This window comes from Bos javanicus, chromosome 15 (assembly GCF_032452875.1).
Source record: "Bos javanicus breed banteng chromosome 15, ARS-OSU_banteng_1.0, whole genome shotgun sequence".
Lineage (NCBI taxonomy): Eukaryota > Metazoa > Chordata > Mammalia > Artiodactyla > Bovidae > Bos > Bos javanicus.
This window is the reverse complement of record NC_083882.1, coordinates 29388733-29401987: the sequence shown is the minus strand read 5'-3', so window position 1 is coordinate 29401987 and position 13255 is coordinate 29388733. Positions and strand designations below refer to the sequence as shown.

Below are 13255 nucleotides of genomic sequence, written 5' to 3'. Positions count from 1 at the left end.
CTCTGGGCAGCGAGCCCAAGTCGCAAAGGCAAGGCCATATGAGCACTAAACGCAAGCGGGGCCGGCTGGCAGCACCACTTTCCCACCCCACCTGACCCCCCCATCATTTCGGGCCTGAGGCAGGGGTCCTGGGTTGGGCTGCCGCCTCCTCACCCGCCCCTTCCCACCCCTGCCCTGGTGCCGAGCGGGGAGCTTCCTACAGCAAATCAAATCCTGCTGCCTCGGCTCACGGGCTTCTCTGCCAGCTCCCTCACTGGAACCCGCTGCCTCCTTGGCTTTGGCAAAGGTCCCCGACAGGCTGGTGCCAACACGTCCCTCTGGCCTTGCCTCGCTTCCCTCCCCTGCACCAACCCCAGGTCTCTCTGGCCAGGCTGAGCTTCTCGCAGCTGCCCTGCCACTGCCAACACTGGAATGGTCTCCAGTCCATTTCCTTGGCAAACTCCTATGTCATCTTCAATACCCGCAGGAAATGTCCTGAGCATGGTAGGTCTTCCTCCTGCCTGTGCTCCCACAGCCTTCCTGGTAGATAATCACAAGGGTCCCGGGCTTTCACACTGTATCTGGGACAGAATCTTGAGCCCTTCTGTTTGAAATGTTAAAGGAAATGGTAACCCCCTGAGGTGGGAACCTCGGGGCCATGAAAGGGACCGGCATCTGGGTCACAGATGTGTGGCCGAATTTTGTCCCATCTCCCCACACTCACCCCGCCTCTGCGGGAAGGGCCTGAGCAGGAGGCCCCAGCTGAGGCTGAGAAAAAGAAGGGGAGGAAAAGACAAAGTCAGTCAGTCACAGCGGCCCCTGTGAACTGAGGGCAGGAGCACAGAGCGGTCTGCGTGGCCCAGCTCATCGTGTGGCCACGCCTCAGACCTGGACTTTGGTTGCCCCGGGTTGGCGGGCGAGGCGAGCAGGCTGCGCCCCGGCTAGCAGGAGGCACCTGGCGCTCCTGTTTGGCCACAGCCACAGCGTCATGCAGGGGAGGACCTGGGGGCTGCGTCTGCTGCTCCTGCTGGGGTTGAGGCTGGGGTCCCAGGAGGCCCTGCCCCCACCCTGTGGAAGGTAGGAGCGGAGAAGGCAGTTGGGGTTGCAGCCGGAAGGCCAGGTCTGGAGGGCCGCGAGGAGAGCTCAAGCATCGGGGTCAGCCCTCCAGAGAGGAGGGAAGGGAAGGAGATCAGGTCTCAGGATCTGTGCTGGGCACTGACCCCCAGCGCTAGGAAAAGATGAGGCAGCCTGTGGGCGGCTGGACACAGGCCAGGAGCCTGCACGCAGGGAGTGCTCCCTCCCTCTGCTCTCCCTTCTAGCTGCTCCTTGAACTGTGCAGGCCTGTTCTCAGGGTTGTTCTGGGAAACTTCCTGCTCAATTTCCCTGCCTTGGATGTGAGAGTGGGAGTAGGGACCTGCAAGGAGCCCCTGGGTTTGACCTCTGACCTCCATGACCAAACCTCTTTCCAAAGCCACAGTTTCCATCTCCAAATAGCAGGGGTGAGCGACCCCATCCTGCTTCTGGGACTCACAGGGCAGCCACTCTCCCTTCATCATGGGTTTATTGAGTTCTTGCTATGCCTCCTGAGTTGCAGCAGTGAACTAGAAAAATGAGGTCCATGAAGGTTATTATTACGGTTATTATTACATAACAAGCAAGAAAAGTAATAATAGAAGTTCGCTGGTGATGGTTGTTGTCTCTAAGTCGTGTCTGACTTTTGCGACCCCATGGACTGTAGCCCACCAGACTCTTCTGTCTATAAGATTTTCCAGGCAAGAATACAGGAGTGGATTGCCATGACCTTCTCCAGGGGATCTTCCCGCCCCAGGGATCGAACCCATGTCTCCTGCATTGGTAGGCAGGTTCTGTACCCCTGGGCCACTGGGGAAGCCCATATCTTCCACTAGTACTCACCAAATGTTTATACTCATGGTTACAGTTTAATACACACATGAGGCATGGCCAGACAGGAAGCCTTGGCACCCGTGAATTTTTACTGGGGATCAGTTACAGGGACGTAGTGTATCCTCACGGTGACCCTAGTTACTCATTCTCCAGGTCTCTAAAGGTCAAAATGATAATGGGTGGCCCTCAGCCCCCACCTTAAATCACATTAATAGGATAAAATATCTGGCATGGTCCAAGGTCCCAGGAAACAAAAATTTATCAGGTAGGGCCCCAGGAGCTTAGAAGGTATCTCTTAGGCACCTATCAGACTGTCTTTGAAATGTACAGGGTATAAACACAATCTGCTATGTCAACTGTTTACTGCACAAACAACTTATCGTATAACAAAGAATTTGTCCAGTCTTTGTCCTGAGTTCCTGGAATATAACTTTTAAGAGCTTGGAAATTTCCCAAGTGACAGGAGTGTCTTTGGTATTCAGGTTAAGCTCGAATCGCTTCTGTGACCGAGGTGACTCATAATGAGTCCCTAGATGGGTCATGCTACTAAGATGTCTGAAGTAGGACAGGTCATGTTAGAAGATGAAGTGATTAGAAGGTTGGGGCTTTGAGGTGCCTGATACCAGCCTGACCTCCTGACGGGGCGGAAGATTGGATTTAATCACATAGTTGATGATTTAATCAATCATACCTATGCAGTGGGGCTTCCCAGGTGGCACTAGTGGTAAAAACCCACCTACCTATGCAGGAGACATAAGAAACGCAGGTTTGATCCCTGGGTCAGGAAGATCCCCTGGAGGAGGGCACAGCAATCCACGCCAGTACTCTTGCCTGGAGAATCCCATGGACAGAGGAGCCTGGTGGGCTACGGTCCATAGGGTCGCAAAGAGTCAGACGTGACTGAAGTGACCTAGCACACATGCGGGCATGCACCTATGCAACGAAACCCCAAGAAAAACTCCGGACACCAAAGTTCAGTGCAGCCTCATTTTGGTTGACCTTCAATGCGCCAGGAGGTTGGAGTGTCCTGATTCTATGGGGAGAGAACACAGAAGCTCTGTGCTCAGGACTCTCCCAGACCTTGTCCTATATGTGTCTTCGTTTGGCCAGTCCTGACTTGTATCCTTATGAGAACTATAATGCAATCCCAATATAGTGCTTTCCTGAGTTCTGTGAACTGCTCTTATAAATCACTAAAACTTTAATTCTAGCAAATTCTCATGGGAACTCCTGAACTTGTGGCCAGTGGTCAGAAGTGGTGGAAACTTTAGGACCCCTGAACTTATAACTGGTGCTGGAGTGAGGGCAATCTTGTTGGGGACTATAGCTTTGACCTGGGGGTGGCATCCAAGCTAACTCTTGGTGGCAGAATTTTATTGCAATATTGTAATTGTTGTCAGAACATGTGTGATTTGCTAGGATGATCTTGTCTCACTAAAACACATGGTTTGGAAAGTGCAAGATGAAAGGGCAAGGAACGAGCATCTTTTGATTCCTAGATGGCCACAGGGTCACCCATGTGTTCAGAATAGCAGTTTTGTTGTGATCAGTTACTGGAGGTAAAAGTTACCAATGGAAGTTAGAGCTGATGGATCCAACTCTTGGGGTATTCGCTGACCAAATGCATAAGAAAGTGCAAAATAAGCAAAAAATAAAAAATAGAATTTCTTGGTATTGTCATCTAGAATAGCAAAAATGAAAGTGAGAGATAAGCCAAACTAAGATTCTAGTCAGTCCTAAATACAGCCTCTGGTCTCAGGGCCTCTGCTAACAGAATGTGCTGGGGAAGGTCCTGCTTCTGGCTGCCCTGATGTGCAGCCAGTAGCCTCAGAGCCATTTCCAAAGGAAAAAATTATTCTGAAACAACAAATAATGAAGAAAATTAGACTGATTCCCAAGAGAATATGATAGACAGAGGACAGAGCCAACGGTCTCGTCCCAGCAGGATAGGCATCTTGAAACAGTTATTTAGAATGGGGTGAGGACTTCCCTGGTGGCCCAGTGGCTAAGAATCCACAATCAATGCAGGGAACACAGGTTTGATCCCTGGTCCGGGAAGATCCCTGTGAGTCTTAGTTACTGAGCCGGAGAACCCTAGAGCCCATGCTCTGAAACAAGCACCAAAGACCCAGCATAGCCAAAAATAAGTAAATAAATAAACATTTTTTTAATGGGGTGAATAAGAAATTCCTTGGCAGTACAGTAGTTAGGATCTGCACTTTTAGTGTCAAGGGCACGGGTTCAAGCCCTGGTGGGAGAACTAAGATCCTGCAAGCCCGAGTGCATGACAGGAAAAAAAAAAGAAGAATGGAGTAAATAAAGCAAACATTTATGGGAGCAAAACAAAAGAGGAAGAAAAGAGGGAGAATCAAAGGACTGATTTCAAGAAATGGGATGAATAAAGCAGCCATGCGTGCACGCACGCTAAGTGGCTTCACTCATGTCTGACTCTTTGCGACCCCATGGACTGTGGACAGGGCCAAAAGAAAGGTTTTCATGCAGCATCCTTCGAGATTGACTGAACCAATGGGAACCCCTGCAGGTCATCCAAAATGAAAAGGCCCAAGACAAATCTGTTTTATTCACCCTACTTGGGAGCAACTTGGGAGCAAGACATAGGCAGCAACACGAAGCCTGACCTCCAATCTGCTGGGGCTATGGCGCCAAAATATAATCAAGATAAAGGCTGATGGCTGGGTCAGGGCCCTCAGCTCTGCCCCACACTATAAAGGCTGATGGCTGGGCCAGGGCCCTCAGCTCTGCCCCACACTGGAGACCCAAAACCGGATACGTGGCAGTGGGCAAAATGGTCAGAGGGTAGAGGAGGCTCCTGGACTCTGTGACATGGGAACCCCATGCACTGCGGTACCAAAAGCCACTGGAGAGGACCTAAAAGAGGCTACAGTCAGATTAAGAGGATATAGAAATGCAAGAGTTGATGGGATGAAGGGGAAAGGTAGTATGAAAAAAAAATGGAATGTTTAAACAGGCTTTATGTCAAAGGATTGTTTCTCCTTCGCCTGAATGTTTTATGGAAATGAATGTCATGATTGACTAGGAACACTTAGCCTCCCTGGTACTCAAAACCCAGACCTTGCTGAAGTTCTAAGAGGTGTGCAGTGAGGGATGTAAGGGTTGGTGCAACCAAGATGAAAGTTTGAATGAAAATTGGTGCTTGAACAGTTCTGTTGGGAAGTGACTGCATCTATTCTACCTGAATGTATTACAGGAATGGATATTGTAATACCTGACTGGGGAATGTTTCCACTGTCTAGTATTATAAAGCAGAAGACACGTAAAGCCATCCCTCAAGCAATATTAATTGAATGTTCCAAATGAGAACCACTAAGATTGCCTGAGTCCGCATAGATTGTAGCCTTCTTCTGGGGAGCACAGACTGGAACTTACAGGAAAAGCCTTTGGGCACCTCCCAGCTGAGACTTTGGACTAAAGAATTTCAACTGGAGAGGCAGTTACTAGTTTGCTATCAGATATTAATTGAAGCTTTCCCTATGACTGAAGGTCAAAAGATAATATTGAAACCTGAAATTCCCATATTACTTTAGGTGATATTGGAAAATGCTCTAAGACGAAGAGACATGCCCAGAGGAGTTCCATAAGAAAATGGAAATGGTTTATGCAGGACCCTGCTCCTGGGGGAATGGAGAGTTACTCAGCGTATTTAAGAGCAGTCAGACTCTTTTCCCCTAGGAATGATGTTGAAACCACCTAAGCAACTACCAAATTCAACTGTCACCTAGGCAAGTGCCCTATGAACAGCTCTTGATTGACTGACAATGAATTGCTCGGTTTATGGATGGCAGGCCCAAGGTGAACATACGACATACTGTTTGAAAGACTGCCACTCTTATTAAAGAAGACAACACCGAATCAGCTCGGTGGGCTGAGTAACATACCGTTTGTCGCTGTGTTTGGGTTTTTGCCTACTCTCGGTCAGGGGCCTATGGCCTGGCCATATGGTCAGACAGAAGGGCAATGGGAAACTGGCATATAAAAATGATGCCCTTTTGTGGCATGGTCCTCTGGAAAACACTATGGGAATTTGAATAGTGCATTAAAATAGAACACATTGATGTCTATGAATCAATATAAAGCCAAACATAGGGGCTTTCTTCATTCAATTCTTCCATCACTGCAAGGGAAGTGAAAGTGTTAGTCACTCAGCCGTGGCTGACTCTTTATGATCCTATGGACTGTAGCCTGCCAGGTTCCTCTGTCCAGGGGATTTCCCAGGCAAGAATACTGGAGTGGGTTGCCATTTCCTTCTCCAGGGGATCTTCCTGACCCAGGGATCAAACCCAGGTCTCCTGAATTGCAGGTGGATTCTTTACCATCTGAACCACCAGGGGAAGCCCCACTGCAAGGGAAACAGCTTTCAATTCAGCCCATGGGGCTGGCTTGTTCTTATGTTTTCCGAAGATCTCCATCAGGCAGTTAGGGTGCAGTGGCTTTCCAACCAAGATACTGTCTGTCCACTTGGAACTTCCATCACTAAATGACCAAGTTTTTGCTTGGTCAATAAAAAGCTGTTCACAGGGCACCTCCTGGTGGCTTCTCTGTTGCTTCCCCAGTCAGCCCTGCAGGAATGAGGCCACCTGCCCTTGAACACAAAAAGTACCTCTTTGCATTCCCCCAGCAGCCTGCTCCTGTGGAAACCATCTCCATTGTTAAGGAACTCTCAAGGCACTGCCTTCTTTATCAGAGCGTTTCTGACATCACCCAAGGCATTATGAGTATTTCATGGTTTCAAGAATGTTTTGTGTTTTTCAATCATAGAGGAGGTTTCCATCAATATCCAATAGCAAGCTAGTGATCCTCTCTCATATGGTGTATCGTACACTACATCTGGAAATTTCCTGGTTCAAACTTTTCGTTGCGGCCACTGAGTACAATCCACAGTGTTTTGCCACAAGCCCTTCCAGTTGGGTCCACACGGAGCCACTGAACAGAGAGCTGGTCCATCCCACAATTGCTGATCAAAGCGCCACTGAGAACCGATCTGAGCCCCTTCCGCTCCTCCCTTTCGGATCCCTATCCACTGAACTCTCTCCCATTAAACCACCTCACGTGCGTAGAGCTGGGAGAGGATGAACAGGAAACTCCTGGTGTGGACACGCTCTGAGCTACAGCGCCCTCCCTCCTCTTGTCCACCTGGCTTTCTATACTGTTTCAAATTAACCAGCGAGCTGGGCTCAGACAACTGTTTAGGTCCTTTACTGCACAAGGACCCTCCGCGTTCTCTCAGCCCTGATGTCACCACCACCCAAAAACCCCTACCACACATGTGCACAGGCACACACGTGCACATGCCCTGGCATACACACAGTCCTTGCCCCTCCAGTCAACACGCCCCAGACTCCTGTTTTCTTCTCCCCTGTTGGTGGTGACCCGACCTACTCCCTTCCCCGACTCTCTCTGCAGCCAGATTTACTGCCACGGGGAGCTCCTGCGGCAAGTTCAGATGGCCAAACTCTACCAGGATGATAAGCAGTTTGTGGACATGCCACTGTCCTCAGCTCCAGGTGAGAGCCCCGGGGGGCCCCGCCTTCTCCTGAACCTTCCACCAAAAGGCAGCGGGCAAGACCAGGCAGGCAGGGGTGTCTGATCAGGGAAGGCTCCCTGGGGTCCCGCTGACCCCTCCTGCTGCCTGTCCCCCAGACCAAGTCCTGAGGCACTTCCGCGAGCTGGCCCAGACCCACAACCTCAGCATCCCCCGGCAGGAGCTGCAAATGTTCGTCCAAGAACACTTTCGGGCTGTGGGGCAGGAGCTGCAGCCCTGGACCCCCGAGGACTGGAGAGACAGGTACAACCCTGGACACAGAACAGGAGAGGGGCCTTCGCTCAGGGCTGCCACCCTCAACCCTGTGGGCCCCGTGGTCTTCCAGCCCCCAGTTTCTGCAGAAGATCTTGGACCCCAGGCTGCGAGCCTGGGCAGGGCAGCTGCACCAACTCTGGAAGAAGCTGGGAAAGAAGGTATCAGTGCTCTGGGCCTCGCAGAGGGGATGGAGGTGGGGAAGGGGTGAGCTGCCTAGGGCCCTTCCTGTTCCCTCTACGCCCTCACCTGTGTAGAGCTGGGAGGGGATGAACAGAAAACACCTGATGTGGACCCAGCAAGACACTGGGACCTATTTCCTGAGAACGTAGTCCTTGAACAGGACTCTTCAAAAAGAACTTCTGAGAGGGAGGAGGGCAATCTACTTCTAACTCCTCACTTCCTCCCTGAAGCCCTCCCTGCCTCCCCCAGGCAAACTGAGCTCATCCTCCACCCCCAGCTGCCCTGTCCTGCCCTTCACACCCCTTCGGACCCCATGGTGACTGTTCACTCTGCTGCTGGGCTCCCTCTTGCCTGAGCTCCTGGGGCCAGGCCTCTGCTCAGGAACCATAATTGCTCCCTCTGATTCTGGCCCAGGCCTGTGCTCAGCACGGTCTGTTACGCACTTTCTCCCCTTTGTCTGAGGCTCAGAGAGGGCAGCCTTTTGCCCAAGGCTGCACAGCTCCTGTCCTCCAGCCCGGCCCCAGGGCCCTGGCACCCACTGCACAGAGCGGGGCTCCCGGGTCATGCATGTGCCGCCTTGGGCTGCTTTCTCAGCAGCCCCCACCCAAAGGGAAAAACCTGAGCCCCTTCCTCTGCTGCTGCTAAGTTGCGTCAGTTGTGTCCGACTCTGTGCGACCCCATAGACGGCAGCCCACCAGGCTCCGCCATCCCTGGGATTCTCCAGGCAAGAACATGGGAGTGGGTTGCCATTTCCTTCTCCAATGCACGAAAGTGAAAAGTGAAAGTGAAGACGCTCAGTCATGTCCGACTCTTCTCGACCCCATGGACTGTAGCCCACCAGGCTCCTCTGTCCATGGGATTTTCCAGGCAAGAGTACTGGAGTGGGGTGCCATTGCCTTCTCCAAACCCCTTCCTCTGCTCCCCTCCAAATCTCCGACAGGCTGGCCTCTCTCCCACTAAACCCCCTCACGTGTGTAGGGCTGGGAAGGGATGAACAGAAAACACCTGATGTAGAGCAGCGAGCCCTGCTCTGACGCTCCCGCGCTCTCCCCGGGCATGCTCATCCACGCCCACCTCACTGGAGAAAGTTGCTGGGGTTTTATCCACACCTGGGCCAGAACTGGAGGCCCTGAGCCTCTGGGCCTGGCTTCACGGTGGCCACAGAGATTCGGGGGGCACTGGGGGCCAGAGGAAACTGCCACCAGCTGGCTGCTAATCCTGGCTGCTGTATGGTGAGCACTGGGGTGCCAGGCTGAGGGGGTCCAGGCTCCTGCACACCGCTGCTCTTGCTGGGATTCTAGAGGCTAGCACGTGGGGGCCAGCAGACCAGACTCCCCATGGCCCAGGCCTGGACCAAGGCCACACGGCTGAGCAGTGCCAGAACCGGAGCCCAAGCCCGGGCTGCAGGGCCACCAGCCTCCGCTCCACACGGGCCCAGGGTGCCCGTGTCCTCTCTCCTGACTCCAGGTGAAGCCAGAGGTCCTCAGCCACCCCGAGCAGTTCTCGCTGATCTACTCAAGACACCCCTTCATTGTGCCTGGTGGGCGCTTTGTGGAGTTCTACTACTGGTGAGCATCCAGGGGTTGCAGGAGGGTGAGGGGTGGTGAGGGGAGGCCAGTGCCAGCAAGACATCTTGAGTGGGCTGGGTGCCCTGGCCTGCGCCTGGGTGTGTGGGGCAGAGGGTGGTGTGGGCAGTGCCTGAGCTGTCTGTGCCCCCACCAGGGACTCCTACTGGGTGATGGAGGGTCTACTCCTCTCTGAGATGCCCGAGACAGTGAAGGGCATGCTGCAGAACTTCCTGGACCTGGTGCAGACGTAAGGCGGGGTGGGCACCCCAGCCAGGGTAGGGGGAGCAGGTGCCGTGGGCCTGGGGCGGGTTTGCCTCGGCTCTGGCAGCCAGGTGGGCCGGTCAGCAGGCCTCCTCTTGGCAGGTACGGACACGTCCCCAACGGGGCCCGCGTGTACTACCTGCAGCGGAGCCAGCCCCCGCTGCTGACCCTCATGATGGACCGCTACGTGGCCCACACCAATGACACCACCTTCCTGCGGTGGGCACCCCTCCCAGTGCGGTCCTGCACCCTCCTTCCTGAGACCTCCTGGGGTGGGGTTGGGGTGGGGCGCCTGGACTGAGAGTGCCCGGCTCCACCCCAGGGACCACATTGAGACCCTGGCCTCGGAGCTGGACTTTTGGACTAAGAACAGGAGCATCTCTGTGAGTTCCGGGGGAAAGAGCTACATCCTGAATCACTACGAAGTCCCTTACGGGGGCCCCAGGTGAGGACCCACCCGGCCAGCCTCTCAACTTGTTGTGTGTTCCCTCGTGTTTGAATGTCAGGACTTCCCTGGGCAGGAGGGTGGGGGACTGAGTCCCACCTCTCAGATGATGAGCTGATAGCCCTGGGCCGTCTGGGGCCCCAGGACGGCTGAGCCAGCGTGGCTGGGCCTCCTGCAAGAGCATGGAGGGTCTAGAGCCGCAGTGCCACGCCCCCCCACTCTCCTCCCACCAGGCCAGAGTCTTACAGCAAAGACGCAGAGCTGGCCGCCACCTTGCTGGAAGGTGAGCAGCAGGAAGGGAGGGGCTGAGCGTGGGCCTGGGCTGTGCGTCAGGCCCCAGCCTGCTGTCTGTCGCTGCCCTCTCCTCACAGGGAACCGGGACACTCTGCTGGCCGAGCTCAAGGCCAGCGCTGAGTCCGGCTGGGACTTCTCCTCACGCTGGCTCGTGGGCGGCCCGAACCCCAGTTCGCTCAGCAGCATCCGAACCAGCAAGCTGGTGCCGGTTGACCTCAATGCCTTCTTGTGCCAGGCGGAGGGGCTCATGAGCAACTTCTACTCCAGACTGGGTGCGCATGCCCGCAGGGAAGGGAAGAAGGGTGCGAGCCCCGCTTGGGTCCCTGCCTCGGCCTTGGCAGTGGAGCTGCAAGGAGGACCGTGAGGGGAGGACCTCCAGCTCCCCGGCCTCACCCCACACCCCCAAAGCAGCCGTGTCTCTCCCTTTCTCACTGTAAGGACCTAGGAGGGGACACCCTACCCCACAGATCCAAACCCCTCTGTCCCATCTCCCTGCCCTTTGAGCCAGGGGAATCCACACAGCCGGCCAGTGTCCCCTTGAGGACAAACCTAGGACAGGCCGGTGCAGGGCCTGGGAGCTGCTCGGGACTGCGTGCTCAGGGAAGTCCCGGTGCTAGAGGCATGAAATGCGATGGGCTCTGCTCCACAACAGCATGGCCCCTTGGTGCTCAGGACCTCTGAGCCCAGGGGAGGACAACAGGGGGTCAAACTAGACCCCCTGGGAGGCGGGGGGCCCTGTGGCTTAGCCTAAAGAAAGTGTTGCCCCAGGGAATGACTCTGAAGCCGCAAAGTACAGAAATCTGCGAGCCGAGCGCATGGCTGCCCTGAAGGACGTGCTGTGGGATGAGGACAAAGGGGTCTGGTTTGACTATGACCTTGAGAACGAGAAGAAGAATCTGGAGTTTTACCCATCCAACTTTGCTCCTCTCTGGGCCGGCTGCTTCTCTGACCCAGATGATGTGGATAAAGCTCTGAAATACCTTGAGGTGAGGCATACCTGGAGCAGGGTGGGCTGCTACACCAGGGCAGGACTACCTGCTTGCTCCCTGACTCTGACCTGTGACCTCTGGCAAGTGGCAGCCACACATCCCAACTCCACCCAGTGTCTTAGCATGCAGGTCCCACTTCGGCCACAAGGGGGCGGCTGTGAGCCGAGAAGAGAAGGCCCAGGAGGGGTCACCTGGCTTTGGGAGGGCCCAGCCTCTTGGCTCCCTGTCCAGCCCCCACCCACAGCCATGATAATGTCTGGAACCTTCTAGGACAGCCGGATCCTCACCTACCAGTATGGAATCCCGACCTCTCTCCAGAAGACAGGCCAGCAATGGGACTTCCCCAATGCCTGGGCCCCCCTGCAGGACCTGGTCATCAGAGGTAGGGAGGCAGGGATGGGGCCTACCCCACCTCAACCCCATGAGGATAGAGGCTCGGCCTCCCTGGCACTCGGGAGGTGAGAACAAAGGATGCAGAGGCCTTTCTCTAGCTTCTCTGCTCTCTCAGCCTCTCAGCAGTTACTCCTGCCCCCACCTGTCAGGGGAACCAACCCTCCGCTCTCCTTAAGCCAACCTAGATTAAGAGCAGCTTGGCTTCTGGTTCCAGGAAGCAGGTCTTAGCACCTGGGCCTCTTTCCCTCATTGAGGAGAATAAGGTTCGGGACTCTGCTACTCCTGGGATGGGGGCTCTGAAGATTTAGGGTCTTGCCATGGGTGGGGTCTAGGTCTGGCCAAGTCTCCTTCAGCCAAAGCCCAGGAAGTAGCTTTCCAGCTGGCCCAGAATTGGATCCGAACCAACTTTGATGTCTACTCCAAAAAGTCAGCCATGTATGAGAAGGTGAGCTGGCCATAAGCCTAGTCCCTGGGGTCCTCCAGATCGGGGTAAGATGGGGAATTGTCTGGGCTTTGCAAAGCCAGTGCCCAGTATACCTGGGGCAGTGGCGGCACCTGGTGGTCATTCTTGGGCACTGCAGGGCTCAGCCGCTGGCCAGAGGAGCTTCTCCCTGTAAGGGGCTCCCATTTCTTGCTTCCCTAGAGGCCTGGGGTTGGGGGCTGGGGCAGGGCTTGACCTTAAAGCTCATCCTCTTGTCCTCAGTATGACATCAGCAACGGTGGACAGCCAGGTGGTGGAGGGGAGTATGAAGTTCAGGTGAGTGGGCCACATCCTCCAGGGAGCTTCGGGGCTGTACTGTCCCCATAACTGGCCATGACCTCCCCTCTCTGGGCCTCAGTTTCTTCTGTGGAGGCTGCATCCCAGGGACGAGCCCGACTGGTGCTCCCTGGTACCCCTGGGGCTGGGGGGCCTGGGCCTCTAGGTGGGGATCCCACAACCCATAAGAGGACTTGGGGGCCTGCCCCAGGGGTCTTGCCCCATGGACCTTACCTTTCTCCAGGAGGGATTTGGCTGGACCAATGGTGTGGCTCTGATGCTGCTGGACCGCTATGGGGACCGGCTGAGCTCAGGGGCCCAGACCGCTCTGCTGGCGCCCCACTGCCTCGCAGCTGCCCTCCTGCTCAGCCTCCTGCCACAGTGACGGGCCTTCAGGTCCCCATCTGGCTGCAGCTCCTGCTGATTCAACCTCCACACGTGTCCCTACCTTCTCCTGCGCCTGGATCCTTTATCCCTGGAAAGCTTACCCCGCCCCCTCCTTGTCCCCTCCCCCAGCCCAGTCCTTGATCATAGCTGAGTGGGGGCAGGGCAAGGACCTGGGGGTCATGGTTGGGCCCTGGGTCCCTCCTGGAACATTTAATAGGCTGGAAATGCTGCATCATGGATCAGACCTAGTCTCCTTTCCCA

The 13255-nt window shown here is 54.9% G+C and overlaps 1 protein-coding gene across 1 annotated transcript; it reads left to right on the top strand.

The window, feature by feature from the left end:
* Positions 1 to 847: 847 nt before the first annotated feature.
* TREH (trehalase) lies at positions 848 to 13231 on the top strand. The gene is made up of 15 exons (XM_061440505.1): positions 848 to 1056; positions 7327 to 7427; positions 7564 to 7708; positions 7791 to 7878; positions 9368 to 9468; positions 9623 to 9715; positions 9832 to 9948; positions 10052 to 10174; positions 10408 to 10457; positions 10546 to 10740; positions 11237 to 11454; positions 11728 to 11839; positions 12183 to 12295; positions 12554 to 12607; positions 12852 to 13231. The coding sequence occupies exons 1-15, from the start codon at positions 968 to 970 to the stop codon at positions 12990 to 12992; spliced, it is 1740 nt and encodes a 579-aa protein (XP_061296489.1). The 5' UTR covers positions 848 to 967; the 3' UTR covers positions 12993 to 13231.
* Positions 13232 to 13255: the final 24 nt, after the last annotated feature.